Source organism: Astatotilapia calliptera, chromosome 9, assembly GCF_964374335.1.
Source record: "Astatotilapia calliptera chromosome 9, fAstCal68.1, whole genome shotgun sequence".
In the NCBI taxonomy this organism is placed as follows: domain Eukaryota; kingdom Metazoa; phylum Chordata; class Actinopteri; order Cichliformes; family Cichlidae; genus Astatotilapia; species Astatotilapia calliptera.
In genome coordinates this window covers 16213033-16233805 of record NC_137430.1, presented here as the reverse complement: position 1 = coordinate 16233805, position 20773 = coordinate 16213033, and the positions used below count along the sequence as shown (strand labels likewise).

General features: G+C 39.9%; 1 protein-coding gene across 5 annotated transcripts; it reads left to right on the top strand.

Annotated features, from left to right (window-relative positions):
- Nucleotides 1–96: 96 nt before the first annotated feature.
- Nucleotides 97–18056, top strand: ppp1r16a (protein phosphatase 1, regulatory subunit 16A). 5 transcript variants are annotated; one of them, XM_026180002.2, is made up of 12 exons: nt 97–272; nt 2079–2133; nt 9050–10087; nt 10648–10718; nt 14268–14413; nt 14679–14782; nt 14983–15107; nt 15427–15552; nt 15648–15723; nt 15807–15936; nt 16042–16204; nt 16320–18056. In XM_026180002.2, exons 3-12 carry the CDS (start codon nt 9841–9843, stop codon nt 16845–16847), a joined length of 1716 nt encoding a protein of 571 aa, XP_026035787.2. In that variant the 5' UTR covers nt 97–272; nt 2079–2133; nt 9050–9840; the 3' UTR covers nt 16848–18056. The 5 variants fall into 5 exon arrangements, with proteins under 5 accessions (XP_026035787.2, XP_080162590.1, XP_026035786.2 ...); XM_080306464.1 differs by having other exon boundaries at nt 2079–2608; XM_026180001.2 differs by lacking the exon at nt 2079–2133.
- Nucleotides 18057–20773: the final 2717 nt, after the last annotated feature.

Sequence of the window (20773 nt, the reverse complement as noted above, 5' to 3'; positions counted from 1 at the left end):
GGATGTTTTTTTCTTTTGGGGGGGGGGGGGGGGGGGTTTGAGTCAGCAAGTCATTTGTAACAGTTTAAATACGGGCATGTTTTTTGGCAGATGATCACCTGTCTCCTGCCGCCCCCTGGTGGAGGCTGTCCGGCGGGAGGAGAGGGCGCAGGTTCGGTTGTTATGGTGAAGCATTTCCCCAGAGGGCTGGCTGAAGCTGGAGCTGCGGCGGACAGCAGCTGATTCAGTTTCACCGCTCGCCCAGGACCTACCGCTGACAGGCAGCGCAACAGGTAAGATGTCGCCACTTTGTTTTTCTATTGTTTTACAATGAATCTGAACGTCCTGCTCGGTTCAAACGATTGTGTATAAGCTGAATTTAGTTGTCGCCGAGACGTTAACGTTAATTATCTGAGGGCAGTGGCTCCGAGTTCAACGTCGGTGAGCAGCGAGCTAATGCGAAGCTAAGGTAACGTTAGCATAATATGACTTCACCACAGGTAGCCGCACAACAGGTACGCTTGCCAATTTTTCAACTTATAAAGTCAAGCGTGTGGGATACAACTACGTTATGAGAGCTACGAATGAAGCAAGTGGGGAAAGAGCCGCTTGCATTACCTGTCAGCAGACAATACACCTGTTGGGCTTGTCTATGAACCGCTAGGTCGGTTAGCTAATCCCGTGACAGGAGCTAAAGCTTCCGCTGCTGTTGCTGTTAAAACTTTCCATTATTGTATTAATGTTGTTTAGCGCTATAGCGATCTCATCAAACTGTGATGAAAAAGTGAAGGTGATTTGGGACTAAGTTTAACTTATTTTTTTAAAAGCTAAATATATCACAGCAGCGTGAAAGGGCGACGTGCCAACTTATACAGTTAATTACCATGACGTAAAAAAATACAACTCATTTATCTTACATGCGGCAGCTCAGAGTTCAGGGTCAAGTAGATCCAATCATTTACTGAAATGGGTTTTGTTGGATTACTTTAACATTAGTTGAATTAATCAACTATTTTGTTAATAATAATAATAATAATAATAATAATAATAATAAAAATAGCAAGCTCAGTCTGGCAAATGATATTACAGGTTGATGACTGAATGAATAATAATGAAAAATTCCGATATCTTATGATAACATCTCTTTTCTCAGCTAAAAGCGAATTGTAAAGAGAATTGATTTGCTTATTGTGAAAATAGGCACACTGCACAGGGGCAGACCCACAAGTCTGAAGGGATTAAGGAAGAAAAGGATTATTATTCACAATCAAGCACGGCCCTTCAGCTATTTGACTTTAACCCTCCATCAATAACTTATTAACCTAAATAAACTCAGGCATTTGTTCTTGTCAGGCCTATGTTTAAAGTGCCTCTTCAACAACATTGACTTGGTATGTAAAGTTAAATATTTGCAGGTTTCACAATATAGACTAAAATTAGTGTGAGGGCTCCTTGATACACGATGTGACAGCCCACACAGTGCTACGTGCTTTCAGAGACTTAGGAAGAATGGATAAAAAGGCCGGACTGTGATTTTACAGCAAGAGTAGCAATCGCCACTAAACTAATAGATTAATTCTGTAAAGTAATTCTGTCGGGTTTGGGGCTCTCTCTCGTCTTACTGATGCATCTCATTCTGTCACCTGGCTCCGTTTAAAGATTCCTGTTTTCTTTTTTGTTTCTTCGCCTCTCCTCCTCCGCTCCAGCATGACATGACCCTACTTCCTACTTACAAGCAGTCGGAGGAGTTAAAGTCAAAGCTAGTCTGGCTGTCTCCTCCCCCTCCTGTCTCCTCCTCATATTCTTCTCTATCTCCTTCACATTCTTTCCTCCACATCCTTTAACCCTCTCTTTCTCTCTCTGTCCACATCCTGTCTTCCAAAAAAAGCAGCGGCTCTTTTGTGTGACGTATCTTCGCCTTCATCATTGTGTTTTTTGTTTCTCATGGTCTCTCCTAACCCTTGGCTGCTTGATAGAATTACTGAGATTTCTGAGTGATTACATGGAGCAACTCAAACCTTAACACATGACAGGGCTTATTGTAGATCCTCCTCCCTCGCTCTCATTTGTAGTGATTATAATTTTGTCCGTCCTTCAAGGGCTGCAGCTACAAACATTTCCTGTATCAGTACCCAAAGTGGAAATTATTTCAAGGTATGTGACATCTTCGTTTGTCTTGCTTTGTCCAAGCATCAGCCCAAAAATACGTTAAATTTAAAACAAGTTTTTCTTTTTTCTTTTTCTTTTTTTTTTTTTTTTTTTTTTAAACGCAGAGAAGCAGTGTAGATGCTACACTTGGGTAACGCTTGGCTTTTTGATTAGAAATAATGATTCATGATTTGACAAGCCATTCCCAGCTCTATCCCTTCTAACAGTGAGTATTTGTGAGTATGTGGCACACATTTTAGGCTACTTTGGCATTGTTTCAGACTGCAGGCGGGATCATTCCCGAATCATCAAGCTACACTGACTCAGCAATGTTTGTTTCAATGAGTGGGTCGGTAAGGTCCTCTGTTTCTAATCAAATAGCTCACCAGGCTGGAGGCTGTACACAGGAGCCGTCCGGTGCTGTTTTATGATGACAAACCCATGATTGAAGCACAGAGGACCAAGTGTGGCCAGATTTAAGGTTGGGTGTTTAGGCTGTATTTTCTGTTTTGATCAGTCCCACCCACCTGGTGAAGTTTGAGCCCCAGTATATGTATTCATAGTACTCTATTCATTCTAGCTGTTGAGTGAAAGGTTGTATTTGTCAGCAGCTGTAGACAGACCTTCCTGTTAGGTCACTAGGTGGAAAATTTGTCAGAAGACTACAAATGTCACATTGACGAAGGGACGTTTTCCCAAACATAATAAATGTTAGTCATATTTTTCAGCGCGTGTGTGAGTGTGCGCTGTGGTGTCTGCCGTGCTAAAATTTGTCTTTTCCTGTGTAGTTTCCTGTCTCGTCTTTGCCCAACACTGGGAATCACAAGGTTCTTCCACAGTCTTCCCACTAACAAATTCCCCATTCTTTATATAGCAGAAGCAAAACTAACAGACTCATGAGGCTGAGGTCTGTTGTGCATCAAGTGTTTGTAGTGAGTACATCGGTAAGGTAAGATCACAGCATCGCAGAGAAATTGAAGCAAATTTTTAAAGATTATTATTGATTGTTCATTTAGTGTTCAGAGTTTCATTTATAGCTTTCTCCTTATTTCTTTTTGAATAGTTAGCAAAATCCTTCCTTAAGAAAACAAAAGGACGGGGGAGGGGTTGCTCTTTGTTGAACACTTGATCCTAGTGTATACTGTTGAAAATATACAGTGCTGTGCAAAAGCTTACATTTCTTTCCTTTTTTCCCTCTACGAAAATGGGAAGTCGTTGGAGCTCTTTATTGAAATGTGCAAAACTACAAGAGATACAGTATAAAAAAACAAACAAATTTTGTGCAATTCTAACACCTTTATTCTTCAGCACAGTCTGATCTCTCTTAGACAAACTGTCCTATAATTTGTTAAGTCCTCGGTGAACAGAAGATTGGTCAACTGAAGGATCAGATGCATCTTAAAGGCCCTGTGTCAGGTCTTTGATTGCCTTTTTTTTCTTATTTCTTAAATATGTGACTTTCCAATAGTGTTCATGTGTTGTAGAGAGTCTTTAAGCCTGCCATTTCTTCTTTTATCCTCTACAAAAAAAAGAGCACACATTGCTGAGATATGCACCGTTTTCAGCTAATATCTCTTTGGGAATTGCCTGTTTGGTCCAAACTACTTTTCCTGGATTCAGCTTAAAAAATTGGAACAATTTATTTGCCTTTGTAAAAGACTGCTAGTAACAATGTGCCTTAAGATACAGTTTAAAATTAAAATGTCTGTTATGTGTAGACACAACACTGGTTCCTTGAGTTAGGGTCCTTTTTCAGGCTTGAATGATTCATAGGCCAGTGTTAAGTGGCTTAACAAACAAAACATTCCTGTGAAATGAAATGTGAAAGAAAAACTTTGAAATACCTCCAGAAAGCTTGGAGAACTGCTGACCACACCCACTTGCAAGAAATTGTAAAGAAAAGAAAAATTACAAGAAAGTCTGACTCCTTGGAAGCAAAATCTAAAGCAATCAGACATGGCTCAAGACTTTTGCACAATACTGTAGCTTCAATATTTATCTTAGAAATATCCTCACATGGTGATGCCTTGTCTACAATTGACTACAACCAAACTATTAATATGTCCAGAGAGGCAACACAGTATTGGGCCACTGACTGTTTATCTTGTAGTTTTTTTTCTCTAGTTCACTTCTGAGCTGCTGGTCTGTCTGAGTAAGATAGCATTTTCATGTTGTGAGGATACTGAAGACGTGTTTTCTCTTTTTCACAGCAACATGACTTGTAGTTTGTTTGGCTAAAACTGAACTATCGGAGTAATACTCTAAAGGGATAAACTTCCCTACTTTTAGGGACTGGGACTTTTAAAGCAAAGACTGGACTGAAAGGTCATGGTTAAAGTGGAGTCAAAACAAAACTGGACAGTATATGATTTAAAGAGACAAGATCCAGAGTGGAAGTGGCTGATTTTGACACATACTGTTTTTTGCGTCAGTGTGTAGCCACAAGTTAGCGGTGTTCACACTCACAGCAAATACTTTTGTGTACATTGTGATTGAATCAGGTGCTCGCATTGTTTCGTTGATGATGGGCTAACACAGAATTACTTGCGACGTTGAACTTAATTTCTCCTTCAGCCCAATTTTTACCCCTTAACTGTAAAAGACTAATGGGGTATTGTAGTCACCTTGGCAGGCAGTGTGGCTGCCCGTGTTTTTGCATGTGCTAACTCGAGAAGAAGGCAATGTGGGATTTTTTTTTTTTTTTTAAATATACCAAAAGTGCGTTTATAAAAAATCTTGATCAGTTCAAATCTCATTGACCTCAATGTCAAGGCCCCAGAGTTCAGGTTTTCTGAAAATCTGGTGAATGAGGGGTAGCACTGGTAGCTGTGAGAATCCACAGTGTCCTGAGCAGAGTGCAGTTGTCACATAACATTATTTACACTCTCCAAGATCAGCTTGCGTAGTGAAAAACATTTACAAGGATGTTGTGTCTTCCAGAATTGGTCCTTGGCAAGAGAAATTGTCACTGTGTTTCCTGCTGAAAGGATTTAGGAAGTGTTATCATTGCTACACTACTTGGTTTTGAAATGGATACATTTATTATTAATGGTTTCAGGATTAGTTTCTTAGGGAAAAAGATGTGATGGAGGTCAAAAAACCCATTAGGCTTGGGACATTAATGTAAACCTGGAACTCTGGCGCTGTTGGTTAAACAAACAAATAAATGTGCTTCATTAGACCTTAGTATGAGAGGATGTCTTACATGTTTGCTAAACTTAACACTCCACGGCATAACATCAGAATATATTGCTCTGATGCCAGAGTTTGTGTTTATGTGTGTGATCGTACATTTTAATTAGAAATAAATTTCTGACATTATCTATGTTAAGTTTCACAGGCGAGAAAGTTAGCCTGTGTGCAATGTATCATGCCTCCCATCGCTACTCGTGTGTAATTTTGCTGTGTGTTCAAGTCCCATAGTGTACAAAAGATGCATGCACGAGCGTTCACATGGACACAGTTTGTTACTTCTTCCCAAGGTAGTCTAATCACTTTACCTATGTTCTACCTACCTCTCCAAGTCTGCCTGTCTGACTTGCCAACATGGATATCTCTTCTTTCTCTCTTTGACTCCTTTTGTCTCTCTGTTATTTTCAGTTCCGGTTAATAGCATGAGTTACTAAACTGTGGCTCCATATTGGCATGGTTTACTGATTTTCCTAACAGGTGAAAGATCCCTAGTTTGATCCTGGGAGGAGAAATAAATCCCTTCAGTGTTACATCAGAGAGGAAATCTGAAGAAAAACAACAATCTGCCAAGTCAAACATGTGGAGCTATCTGCTGTAATGAAAAAAGAGGGAAGCTAAAAGTAGCTTTTAGTGACCTATTGCTAATCTCCAACATTTTCTTTAGACTGTAATTTGAAAAGGATTCAGGAAGTATTAAGTTTGGTATTAATAGTATAGTTGGGTAACTTTAACAGTGTTCTTGCATTTTCCTCAGTGCATTATCTGCCATTGTGAATCAGTCAACACACCACATATATGACAGTTTTTGGAGGGATGGGTTGTTTTAAGTGACATGTGTTTTTGATGACTGGATTTTATGCGTAAGATATATATGGATTAACCACGCTATGGCTGCATCCATAGGTTCATGGATATTTCTTAAAATAGATTTTTCTGAGTTTGTTTTGAAATTGCATAAAGCATTCTCAGGTGTTGTCAAGAGCACGCTAAGGCAAGAGGTGGTGATATCATCCTGAGAACTATTCAATGCCCACTACAGAGGACATATTGAATAGACTATTGTTCTAATGACCCATTGAGGTTTTGCCGACATGTGACCACTATTAGCATGATGTCAATTTGTCTGCCATTCTGGATGTTTGACATTCATGGTGACCATGTAGGTTTAAGTGAATAAGTACGTAAATTACACACAGACATGGAGACCTGTCTGCAGCAATCTGGCAACCTCCTGTTGCGAGGGAAAAGTATGTGTTCCTCAACCAGTTGGCAAAAACCTGTTTGTGATTTGGCTGTTATTATATTGCTGTGGTCGTAGAATAAATCTAAGTGATGCACTTGTCTAGAAACATTTTTCAGATATTCTCCGAGCTCTAGAACAAACAGAGAAAAGTCTGATTCAAACTGTAAATGGACACAGTTGGCTCAACCTTTACTTTGAAGATGAAGCATCAGCATTTTCTTTTCTTTCTTTTTTTTTTTTTTTTTCATTTTTCAAGTTTTGCTTCCACTGGGTTGCCAAGTATTTGCACACAAAACATGAAAAATTGCAGGCAACTGTAACCAAATCAAACACTAGGAGGTTTTTGATGCAGCACCTTCTTTGCAGCGATAACTATATGGTGGAAAACTTGTTAGCAATGTGGTCATGAGTATAAGAAACCACAATAATATAAGAAACCGCAATAATGCTGTCATCCCAGAGTGATACACCATGTAAGATACACACCACAACAGTGGCAGGCCAGCACAGTTCCAGCAGGTCAGGTGAGCCCATATTTTCATGGTGAGGGTTGAAACACAGTAAACCGGTTTTATAGTCACAGGGACAAATGGGGCACACTTTTATTGTCTGCTTAGTCAGTAGGATAACGTTATTCAGAAAGAGCGGTGAGGGCAGCCTTGATTCTCACATTGATCACTTTAGAAATGCAAATCATCAAATTCCATCTCTTTAAAGTGCGCTGTTGTGAATCGCATATAAAAAAAAAAAAAAAAAGTTTATCACTCTTTGTTTGTGTAAACTCAGCAAACATGAAATGTTAGTGAAGTAAGAATCAAAGCATCTTTTTTCAGAAGAAATGAACTTCTGATGTGCACAAATCAAGTAGTGGCTGATTTTTGTGAAAGATGTGGACTAAAGGATGTATTTTAATATACAGGTGATATATTATGGCTTTGTTGTTTATGTCTGAGTGTCAACATTTAACATAGGCTTTGAGTATGAAAAGATATCTTTAAAATTCACAGCACAGGATAAAATGTCAAAAACACTAGGTTTGGGAGTCTGACAAAAAAAACAAACAACATATTTAAGATTTTTTTCCCACTGATCTCTCCGATTGTGTCTGGAATTATCCCACTAATACATCAGTAAAGTTCTTGAAGGGATTTTTCCAGATTTCTCTAATCCTTTTCCCCTTTAAAGCCCCTTAAAATGCCACAAAACTTATTCCCCTTTTCATTAGTTAAGTGCAGTATAACCAAGGCCACTAACTCTAATTGGACTATTCTTTAATAGTCCGTATACTTACTGTTTACTCTTGACTTTTACAGTGCTGATTTTTGGATACTGTGGCTTTCTTCTCTGAGGGAGAAAGTTTAAAAAGCTATATTGTACAATTGTCGGTACATTCTAATTGAAACTAACCTTCATTACACATATCTCTGTCCTGTGCATTCCAAGTCCTTATTAATCTGTGTATTTAAAAGACAGATCTGCGTAGTAGCCTTCAATCCATGGAGAGAGTCAGAGTGTGACCTTCAACTAAGGAAATCCTTACATTGTAGCTTGTGACAAAGGGTGAAGGGTTAGGTATCCTGAAAATAATAGGTATACACAGAATATTAATAGTTCTTGCCTGTCCCCAAGGCAAGAACTATTAGTCTTTCAAATGGCAGGGCAAAACCCTATTTAAAAAGCACAATTATAGTTCTTTGTATGCTATATCATATTGCACACAAGGCTTTAAGATATAGGCATCTGCACTTAGTTTGTAACAAAGGACTATTTGTGTTTAATACAACTAAGAATCCAACAGTGTTTTTAATAATGAGGTGAAAGTCCAAGAGGACCACTGTAATTGTTATGTCTAATGATTCTACACTTGATTGCCCTCTAATCTTGCTGATTTATGGACCCGGTGTGTTCTCCCAGCTTTTTTTTTTTTTTTTTTTTTTTGTCATTGGTACAATGTTGCAGTAGCTGTGTCCTGGGACTACAGTCTTATCAGTCACTCTCTCTATCTCACTGAGTGCCTCTAGTTGACCTTCCTCTCAGCGCTCACTGGCCCAGGCCTAAATAATAAATGAACAGCCTGGAAAGAGCCGAGTGTGTGAGCCGCGTATCTCTACTTGGAAGTGAACGAAAGCCAATGAGAGGGATCTCACTGACCAGGGTTGTCAGGGGTGGGAACTTGCACCATAACAGGTCACATACTTGTTACTTAACTGCATTGCCACAACATCCATCACTCACTCTCACCGTGTGAATACCCTGTAACACATGTAATGTGTGTGCTGGGCTGCAGGGTGTGTCAGTCATTAATGAAAAGCATCCCACCCTCTCAAGTTTCCTTCAGGAGAGGAGTGGGAGAGGAGGGAGTAGGGGAGAGGAGCTCAGGGGTTAAAGATAACAGGATTAAGAGAGCAGTATGTTGTCATTATACTGTAACATAGCCCTGACATTTTGTCTCACTGCAGTTTTTCCTTCTCTCTCCCTGACCCACAGGCTGAAGACAATGTTATTCAAGTTGGTGAAGACTTTATACCTAGATCACATCTTTTGAAGACTTACCAAAAAGTGCACCAACACTATCAACAGGAAGTTGTGAAATGTTGTTATTTGACCACCCAGAAATATTTTAATTCTGTCAAATATTGTTTATTGTCAGTAACTGAAGTAGGACTCCTTTTTTTATTCTCATTGGATGTTTGGTTCTTTCCACCTTGTGGATTTGTTTTTCACTGCTGCCTATGGATTCTCACAAATCCACACCTCCTTTGGACCATATACTGAAGCATGATTGCTATCTGTTTGGATTAGAAGCTAAGATAGACTGACCTTTTATAGTTGTGTTTTGTTTTCTCTGTTTGCCAAGTGGATGATTCGCCAAGTTACCCAAAGTAGAAATGGATTGGAGGACTGACAGCTGGTTGAAACCTACCCTTTGGATTATTATGTTTTGGACACCTTCCTGCTGCTATTTTACTTTAGCACGATAAGAGTTTTTTAAAGATGGGAAAGAGACAGAAATATCTGTCACCTGATTGCACAACTTAGTTTCTTTCCCATCATATTTTTGAAATTTTTGCTGTTTTTTGTGGTTCAAGTTACTTTTAAAGATGAACTGCAGTATCTTTTTGTGTTCTCCCACCCTGATGTAGGCCTCTTTGGCTTCCCTATAAAAAGGACAGGAGGCATATGATAAATTAAGAAGGCTGAAACCCCCTAAAGGATATCCTCACATAAGTGAAAGAAACAGTACTATAGTAGCTGAGCCGCTGTGGCGGTGCGGTATCATGGCAGCAGATCACGGCGAGCTGCTTGCTGAAATGGCAACCATGGGGCGTCTGAGTGCCACAGAACGGCTCAAGCATGCCAAGAAGCGCCGCGCTCAGCAGCTGAAGGCTTGGGCACAGATGGAAAAGGATGCAGTACGAGGGTCGAGGGCCAAAGCAGATAAGAAGAAGCCACGCACCACCAAAGTGACATTCCCCAGTGCTGTCACCCTGCTTGATGCTGCTTCCCGCAACGACCTGGATGAAGGTGGGTATACACACTGCACAAAAAGTTCATAATCAGAAAACAACAATTTTTTTCAAATGCTTCAGCTTAAACTCAGTGATTTTAGAGCATCAAAGTGCAAATATATACTAATCCAGGGTATTGACACCTGTAGAAGACTGATCCAGATCTCAGAAACATGTGAAGGAAGACCCCAGAAGTATTGGTGTGCCATGAATTGACTGTAATGCCGAGGCTTCTTTGTCCTGTAGCTGTTGGCATTTGCTGAAAGAAGCTCTTGCACTGTAAAAACCAATGACTTACAGGAACTGAAAAAATTGTACTGAATATATTAGAGATTAAAAATAGTATTAAGAGCTTTATTATAAGTTGTTGGATCTGAGCTAGTTGGTAAGGTGGTAAATCCTTTTACATTTTACATAGAACAATCTTTACAAGATGGTATATGTTCAGGGCAGGTAAATGGCAAGGTTGTTTTTGTTTGTTTGTATTTTTTATGGAAAAGACTCTGCCCTGATGGTCATGCATAATCTGTATATACATGATTGTAAATTTCTTTTTTTTTTTTTCTTTTGTGCTAGTGAGGGAGATGCTTAACAGCGGAATCAACCCCGATCTGGTCAATGAGGATGGACTGACTGCTCTGCATCAGGTACACTTGCATTTAGCTCCACGAGCCGCCACCAGTCAACCACTGTTCACTGTTAACACTGCCAGTTGTACAAACTCAGATGCCTCCTCTCACTTACCTAGTTCTGCCTTTGCACTAATCAAATGCTAAATTGTCATCAACATTACTGAGTTACACACAAAGCAGTTCTGCTTACGCGGCATGATTTTGTTACGGCCGGTAAAACCACATGTTGCACATATACCACTGTCAACATTTAGGCCAGTTCTGTTCTGTGTCTGTGTTTATGTTTGTTTGTGTGTGGTCACAGTTTTGAGCTCACCAAGTGCTAGTTGTGTTTATTATGTCTTAACGTTTTCTTGGTTACTTTACATAAAGAAAGTAGTTATTACCCTGATTATAGATGGAAAAGGTGAAAAAGGGTTGTTGTTTTTGTTTTTTTTGTTTTTTTCTTGCATTCCTATTTCTGGGCAACCTCAGTCACACTTAACCACCACAATATTGCTGTGTTTTGTTAGTTGACACCTTAAGACACCTTAAATCCTTGCGATTTTCTCACCCCTTTTTAATTTCTCCTTATGTTTACACATACACGCACTACTACACACTCCTGAGAGGACTGTTTGTTAGCACAGAGAACTCTTTACAAGAGCGGTTTGCTTTGCCGTTTCCCTTGGAAAATGTAGTGTTTACACAGAGGGCTGAGTACATGTAAATTCTTTTCTTTATCCAGTGCTTTAGTTGACATTAATACTAATGTTTAGATTTTTCTATCTCTGTTTGTACTCGTTTTCTAACATCATATTTTTTCCCTCAAGTTTATTCCATCCGTTTTTAATAAACGGTCGACAATTTTCAGAGGCTTCAAGTTAATTAGAAAATTGACTGACAGGCAGTTTCCATGACATATTAAGCAGAAGAATAGTTCCATTTGGGATTTTCTCACTGGAACTCCTAAAATGATGTTCAAAGAGATGTTGTTGTAAGTGAGGGAGACCATCATTAGGCTGAAAATCCGCACAAACCTACCATAAGTAGAGGAAAAACTTGAGGAGGGTCCAAATCAGGAATCTTGTTAATTCTTAAAAAGAAGGAATGCTCTGGTCATGTCAGCAAAATCAAAAGTCCTTAAAGACCCCAGAAAACAGCTAAGGTGCATTATGACATAATTATTTCTGTGATTGAGAAAAACAATTTCACAACATCTGACTAAGTCAAGAACACACTCAATCACTCTCAAGGTCTGCAAGTAAGAGACACCTTTATAAATGTAAATACAGAGGCTTTACCAAAAGGAACAAACCACTGGTTACACTCAAGAACAAGATAATCAGATTAGACTTTGACAGAAAACCTCTAAAAGAGCCTGCACAGTTCTGGAAACAAAAGCTTTGTACAGATGAAACCATTATGAATTTATGCCAGAGTGATGGGAACAGAAAAGTGTGGTAAATGAGAGAAACAACAAGATGAACCAAAGCATACCACACTATCTATCAAACTTGGTAGGAGCAGTGTCATGGTATGGGCATGTATGGGTGCCACAGGCCACTAGTGTTTATTGATGATGCGATTGGTGATAGGATGGCAGGATGGCAGGATGAACTGTGAAGTGTACAGGGCTATACTTTCTGCTCACATTCAGTGAAATGCTGCAAACTGATCAGAAACACAGTGTTAATGGATAATGGGTCAAAGGAAACTGCAAAAGCATCCAAAGAGTTTCTCAAGGCAAAGACATGAGACATTCTTCAATCGCCATGTCAGTCAGCTAATCTCAAACCGAGCATGTTTTCAGTTATTAAATACTAAACTGAAGGCACAGAGTCTCACAAACAAGCAGCGACTGAAGCATCTCAGCGGAAGAACAGAATTTGGTGATGTCCTTGGGGTCTAGACTTTAGGGAGTCAGTGACTGCAAACGGTTTATACCAAAGTGTTGAAAACAATCCTTACATTTAAAACATTTACGTTGGTTTGTCCAATTACCTTTTGAGATTTACAAACATGGAATATATAAAATAGCTGTATTTCCTAAATGGTTATTACAGTACTTTGATTACATCCAGTGGATTCAAATGGAAATTTTGCACTTCAATTACATCATGTTTAAAGTTGCACACTATGGGCTCAAAATGTGGTCATAAATATTTTGTACTTGTAAATCGGTTTTGTACTTGTAAAAAAGATTTGTGCGTGTGTAAAAAAGATTTGTGCGTGCGTAAAAAAGATTTGTGTGTGTGTGTGTGTGTGTGTGTGTGTGTGTGTGTGTGTTTTTAAAAAAAAAAAAAAAAAAAAAAAAATGTGTGTGTGGACTTAGCCCAAAGAAAACCCTGCAAGTTACAAATACGAATTTTGACCCTATTTTTCTTCCTTTAAGCTGATTGGTCAATGTCATGTCAATCACAAATTAAACAATCCAATCAGAGAACAGATGGGTTTGGCTGTTGGAGGGGCACTTTTTTGAACTGCAGGTCCTTGAAGGGTATTCTCTATATAAATATCCAATAGCAGTTAGGTCCCCTTACTTTCAGCAGCTGTTGAAAGGATAAAGTTGTGGTATATCAGTGGTTAGAAATACCATTATTACTTTAGGATTAGTTTAACACAACATCAGGGCTGACCCGGGACCATTGCTGTGAGTCACAGCGCGCAGCATAAAAGTCCCTTCACATCGGACGCAGGATGTGCTGCTAATGCTAATTGCTAACTAAAAGCAAAGGATCCAGAATTTGTTGCTGGCTGCTGGGCTCTGTGGGTTTTTGCAGCAGCTCTACCTGTACTAGATGCACCTGCTCCTTGTTGTTTTTATCGCTGACTTTATGTGAACTACAAGAGTTTCTGGTTTTTTTGCTAGTTCTTCAAATGTTCAATAAAAACATGTATGCTAATTCATAACGAAGAAAGCTTTGTGATGAAGACTGTCATTTCCAAAACACTGCCCCCCGCGTCCGCAGTGCTGTTGAAAAGGCTGTGGAAGTCCCTGTATTAAACACGTAGTCCTGTGACACAAAAATCACCAAACTCTGACGACCACAGACTGTTTTCCTTCGTGGTGATGAAGGAAAACGCTGGGTTGGCACGTAAAAGGGCATTTATTCCCTTCAAAGACCTGCAGTTCAAAAAAAGCGCCCCTCCGACATCCAAACCCATCTGTTCTCTGATTGGATTGTTACATTTGTGATTGACATGACATTGACCAATCAGCTTAAAGGAAGAAAAATAGGGTCAAAATTCGTAGTTGTAACTTGCAGGGGTTTTTTGGCTAAGTCCACACACAAATCTTTTTTTTACGCACACACAAATCTTTTTTTACGCACGCACAAATCTTTTTTTTACGCACGCACAAATCTTTTTTTTACGCACGCACAAATCTTTTTTTTACGCACGCACAAATCTTTTTTTTACGCACGCACAAATCTTTTTTTACAAGTACAAAACTGATTTACAAGTACAAAATATTTATGACCACATTTTGAGCCCATAGCACACGGGCAAAAGCACAGTATTAAAAAAGAATCTGTCATTGTCCAAAAACTTATGGGCCCAATTGTATCTGTCTGTTCTCAGTGCTGCATTGATGATTTTGTGGAGATAGTGCAGTGTCTGCTAGACGCTGGTGCCAATGTGAATGCTTGTGACAGTGAGTTGTGGACCCCTCTGCACGCTGCTGCCACCTGTGGACACACTGGTCTGGTGCAGCTCCTGATTCAGGGGTGAGTGCTGCCTCACATCATAACTTTTCTGTTTCTCTCACAAAATGTTTAAATTTCTAAGCTAATATGTTTTGTTTATAATGTGCTTTTTTTTTGTTTCAACCTCAGTGGATGTTATTTGCTAAGCCACAATTGAGACTTAGAGCCTTCTTGGGAAGAGAAAGCAATTTCTGAACCCAATGCAAATGAAAACACTTAGTGACACACCCTAATATGCAAAGCTGCTAACTCAGGTCTTTTTGAATATGGATATGTGTGCTTTCAGTGGGGCCGATCTGCTGGCTGTCAATGCGGATGGCAACATGCCTTATGACATCTGTGAGGACGAGGCTACCCTTGAGCTGCTGGAGATGGTTATGGCTGAACAGGGTCAGTGAGAAGTTTGTGCACAGATTCACCTTCCTGCCTTTGACAGGTTGGGGAAAAAGAGGCATGATCAAGCTTAACTTACCTGTCATGTATCACATTTGAAATCAGACGGCCAACATTTATGTGCAGTTCCAAAGTAGGAAGAAAATAAGTCCAAGTGATCTTTTCAATCCTGTCCCTGTGTGTGTTGTTTTGTGAAGGGATAACTCAGGACCGTATAGATGAATGCAGAGGGGCTAAAGAGGCGGCTATGCTGGCTGACATTCGGGCTCTGGCTCAGAGCGGAGCAGATTTAAACGCACAAGATGATAATGGAGCAACTCTGGTGAGACACAAGGACGCATGCACATGAACTGTGTTGTGCACTTAAGATTTGTCAGCTCAGAGTTCAAATCTATATCCAATGCTGTAAAGCTAGATATTTTAAAAACATCTGAATATAAATGCAATAATTCCCTGACTGTTAACAGGTTGCACAGGTTTCCTGCATTCTTTGTAATGTTTTACCAACCATTTCTGTAACATTCAGCCAATGTAATAATAATATAAAGGTTCAGAGAATTGGGAAAGTTTTTTGTTAATTTTATTTTCTTGTGAAATATTGTTCTTTACTGACGTGCAGTTCATTTTCTTTATTCCTTTAGCTCCATATCGTATCTGCTAACGGCTATATGTCTGTGGCTGAGCTGTTACTAGAGAACAAGGCTCAGGTGGATGTGAAGGACTCTGATGGGTGGACTCCACTGCATGCTGCCTCCTGCTGGGGACAGGTTCATACTGCTGTCATGCCTAAAGCAACTAGTTTTCTGAAATGACTCATTCATAGTGTTTTGTTTTTTGTTGTTTTTTTTTTTTTGTTCCATAGATGCAGATGGTGGAACTGCTGGTGGCACACGGAGCCAATCTAAATGCAAAGTCCGTCTTAGAGGAGACACCACTAGGTGAAACTAGAGTATTGTTGTTGTTGCTGCTGTTTCTGCCTTTTTTATCAAGCTTATTCATGAGAGACACTTTTGCCTTTCAGATTTATGTGTTGATGAGGAAGTCAGAGCCAAACTGATGGACTTGAAGCACAAACATGATGCCATCATGAAGAGCCAGGACAGGCAGAAAGGCACACTGCAAAGACGAGCATCTAGCACAGGAAGCAGAGGGTGAGCGTGGAGCTCAGTGGAACCAGAGGGGGAAAAGCATACACCGAAGTTGAAATGGATCATTGTTTTACTGCTTCCCCTCCTGTCTCTCATTTCTATGTGCAGTAAAGTGGTGCGTCGCGTCAGCGTGAACGAGCGCTCCAGTCTCTACCGCCGGGAGCACCACAAAGAGGCCATGGTGTGGCAGGAGCGCGGTCGACAGCCCGAGCCGCAGGACGACGATGAGGACAGACAGACCGACAATGAGTTGCACCAGCATGCCACCATGGTGATGGAGGTTTTGTTTGGAAAATGTTTCTCATTACTGTTTTTGTGACCATTACAAACAGTGTAAATGGTTTTTTTGTTTGTTTGTTTGTCTCCCCCCCCCCCTCGTGTTTTAGGTTGCTACTCGAGGTGCAGCAACATCACATTTGGAAGAACTGGAGGCTGCAGACAGGAAAATTATGCCCAGCCTAGGGAATGGAGAGACCTCTGTTTCTCTGGCATCTTCTGTACCTGGAGAGCAGTGGAGTGGGGGAGGAATCATGGAGCGTAGCGCCTCCTACCAGCTCGGCTCTGCGTCTGGAGTGGGGTCTGCAGAGGGCGAGGGGGCAGACAATATGACTCGGGAGAAATCACACCACACCTTGGCTGACCTGAAACGCCAGCGGGCAGCTGCTAAGCTCAATAAATACCAAGCACCTGCACCACCGCTGCCCTCGCCCGTTGAGGAGGAGCCCTCCGTTGCAGCAGCTGAGGTGACAGCCATTCAGGCTCAGCCAGATCCTGAAATGACGCCTGCCGCCGAGGCAGTCTCCCCCAGTCAGGTGTACTTCACCCCAGCCAGTGGAGATCCTCCACTTCTGAAACTCCGAGCCCCTGAGGAAGAGCAGTCCGACAATAAGGAGCCTTGCTGTGGACTCATGTAGAAAGAATCATGCAATCAGACAAATATGCTGCCTATAAAGTTCAAAAGCTGGTGGCAAAAAGTGGCAAAAAACCCTGTTAAAACAGACATGCTTTAAGTGAATCACTGGAGACTCTTTAGGTTAAGGCTACATGCCAATGATGGATCAATCTGCTTTGCATTTCCAAGTGAACTAAAGTGCAATCTGTGATTATTCCTCCTTTGATTAGCTTTCTCATTTCTGTTGCACATTTCACACCTTTAGCAGGTCCTAGCTTTCCCTCCTGCTTCACCTACAGGAGAACTCCAGATTGTAGTCTTGCAGTTAGAAGCAGACAGCTCCCCCACTCCATTTCTTGGGGCATTACATTACTCATCTCTTAAATACACAATTAGACTGGCTGAAAGCCATAGAATCATGTGAAGTTTTCTAGATAAGGCAGAAGACTGAATTACAGTTGATTTGTTTTAAATCAATGAGGTTCTTTTTTTTTTTTTTCTTCTTTTCTTCTTAATGAGTGCTATGACAGGTACATGATCTACATTAGCGTACATTTATATTGTAAACGAGAGTGAAAGAGGTTTGTTTCTTTATGGGGGATTGATCATGATTGGTTTAATCAATATTCTGAATTTATATTTAATGAAGATGGACCGTTTCCTTGCTTGATTTATTTTTTTCTCTACTTTGGACTGAAAATGTTTTCTCTTGTTGCTTTCAAGTGCACAAAATTTGAAATGGTGCAATTTGCTAATGAACCATTTGTCTCTACTGTGGGGAAATTTAGCTCAGCCTGTCATCATCATCATCATCTATCAGATTCCTATTTTTCTGTCAGTATTTCTATTTTTCTACCCTCAGAATGTAATCATATTATTTATTCTTCCTGATCCGGAGACAATTTATAAAAAGAAAATTATGATATGTTTGTGTTAACCGAACTGTCAAAGAGTCTGTTTAGTTTTCTTGTCAAACTGAGCAAACGTGTCACGATTGTTTAACAGAGGTTGGTGCCTTCATTAAATGTCTTATTTAAAAAAAGGTTGCAATGCTTGCACGAAGTCCCACGTTTAAATTTTGTGAGCAGTGGGATTATTACATAATCGGTCTGACATGGACTTGATGTACTCTCAATGCACTCTTTTTCTGTATTGCATTTCAGTTTTGTTAGTGATTTTTACTGATCCCTGTTTAGAAAAACAAAACATAAAAACATGTTTTCACAAATGATTTTTGTATATATTTTTTAATATGCAAGAACTCTTAATGAATGTATCTGGATGTTATGACTGGGATGCTTACAGGGAGGGGATCAGATCAGATAATGGGTTTAAAATATTTTATTTTATTCCAACTTACATTTTTAAGTGTGTGATTTGAGGCACAGATTTGATCAGGTTATTGCCTTATAGTTGGTTCAAAAAAAGCTGAACATATCCCCAGTCTGTCTTGTTTGTTTCATGTTGATGACAGCTCCCTCTTGTGGTAAAAATGATCAGCTGAATGTTTTTTACTTGCCCTCATTCCCCCTTTTGTCGTCCTCTTAGCTCAGATCAGTCACTCTCTGACTTTCCGCACATCTCGAATGACACAGTCTGTTCCGAGCCATCTTCCAGAGCAGCAGTTAATACACAATGACAGCTTATTTAGGTGGTTTAACATTGTGGTGCACCAGAATTACCTTCATCCACACACATAAACATATGCGCACAGATCTTTATGTTGTATAAGGCCTCAGTAACAGTTACCCTTATGGGGAGGGAGTGTGTTAAAATTGGAAGCTGCTTGTTTTGACTGTGAGCCAGCACCACTGAGTTACAAGGACCAAGCCTGTAAGTCTCTCTTATAGTAATTATATAGCTGTTGCACAACATAAGGTATGTGATGTTGATCTGTCATTTAACGTTGAGGTAAAGTTGGAACAGATGATGCACTTACAGTCTGACAAAATGCACATGAAAGTCACCAGGGCATCACATGCTTGTGTGTGAACTGTTTTAGTTTGGGATATCAAATGTCTTTCCCAAACTCTTTCCAAGCCATCGGGGGGGTCTCACACTGTCCTACAGATACGCATTCACACACCTCTCTGTCTCTGATTAAAACAAATGACATGCAAAGGAAGGAAATTTCCATGTGAGAAATGAATTTTATTTGACATTGCATTAATTTCCTCTGCATTCTTTGCATTCTAGGTGGTTTTTCTCTGGTACTGTAGTTCCTTTCACATGAAAAGACAACACAGTGATGTGTCGTGGATGCAAATTATTAACCCATACCTTCGTGCCACAGTCCAATAACATAAACCAAAATACAGTATACAAAGCAAAAGAATGAATATAGTTCTAAGAACTTTGAAAATCAATATTTGATAATGACCACAATTTATTCAACACAGTCTGCGCTCTCTAATGGAAGCTGTCTTGTAGTTTCTTTAAGTAGTCTTCAGGAGTACTTCTCCAGGCTTCTTGAAGGACATTTAAAGCTCTTCTTTGGATGTTGGCTGCCTTTGGTTTCCTGTCAAGATGAGCCCACACTACTTCAACACGGCTCCACCATGTTTTAGAGTCGACTGTAGACACTCACTATTGTCCCTGTGTTTCAAATTTGGATTCATCACTCCATAAAACCTGTTGCTACTGATTTCAGTCTGTGTCTTGTGTAATTTGGCATACCTCAGCCTTTTCTCTATGTTTTCCTTACTCAATAATGGCTTCCTAACAGCAGCTCTTCCACTGACACCATTTCTGATGAGGCTTGAGTGAACAGCAGATGTATCAATTGAAGGGGCAATGCATCTCTCAGGTCCTCCGTCAGGTCTTTGCTGGATTTGTTTCCCCTGTTTCTTAAAGACCTGACTATCAGACGCTCTTCTGCTGTAGTCTTTAGACCTGCACCTTCTTTTGTGTTACTCCATCAGATTTTTTTAAGGGCATGCCACACACCATACTGAAAGATGCCAAGTTTTCAACTAAGAGCTCTTTGAAAATGACCTTCTTGGTACAGTTTTATGCCTTTCAAACTGTTATCTTTGGCATTTCATATTTTGATGTAACAAATGATGAGTTTTGTGACAGCTGTTAGTCACAAAGAGCCTAAAGATACAATTTAAAATGGGTTCTTTGTTAAGTTGTGTGATGTGTAGACACAACATTGTTTCATGCCTTGACTTAGGTGCCGTTTTCAGAGTTGAATGATTTGTAGGTCAGTGTTAAGTTGGTCAACAAACAAACACATTCTTCTGAAAATGTGAAGGTACAAGGACTGGACTCAAGATGACTGAAAAAGCAGCCAGTTTCCAGTGTTAAAAAAAAAAAGAGGAAAACTTTCAAAACTCTTGCCCCAAACCCTCTTAAGAAGTCTATTTTTCTATATGTTAGCTGTTGCTATTGCACTTAATGTCCGTCATAATACAGGGCATTATTCATCAACAATCCAATAGAAATGATACTGTTAAAATGACACAGACAGCATTAATCTGACTCTCTCCCTCCGGCAAAGAAGTTTCCATTCTGAGCTGACAACATAATACTTTAATAGTTACTCTGTCGTTACATTCACTGTAGCAGTATACCTGTTTTATGGATTTTTTTTAAGAGCTAGAAACGCTAAGTAATAAAATTAATGAAACCTGCATTTCATTTATCTGCTTGACAATCGGGGTCCTGGTATTGTGTATGCTGACTGTCAACCTGTAATGGCTGTCTGGGACACCTCACTGTAAGAAAAGCCAGGCCTGCTTCACCTGCTATATCAAGTCAAAATCTCTGCTTCAGAGCAGGGCCACTGTATGGCTGATATTACACTGTTGTCCAGTGGTGAACCCACAGCAAATCACCCAATTAAAACCCACGTTTTTGTTTTCAGCAAGAATTTTCTGAATGAGAGAAATAAAAATAGAAGTTAGATGTTTGATTGTATGATGTGTGATTGACAAGGATCTCTAA

Excerpts from the sequence above, each read along its gene's own strand:
- ppp1r16a (XM_026180001.2), top strand. The coding sequence starts at position 9,841 with ATGGCAGCAGATCACGGCGAGCTGCTTGCTGAAATGGCAACCATGGGG. Across the intron at positions 15,553-15,647 it reads CTGCCTCCTGCTGGGGACAG|ATGCAGATGGTGGAACTGCT; the intron begins GTTCATACTGCT and ends TTTGTTCCATAG. Across the intron at positions 15,937-16,041 it reads TCTAGCACAGGAAGCAGAGG|TAAAGTGGTGCGTCGCGTCA; the intron begins GTGAGCGTGGAG and ends TTCTATGTGCAG.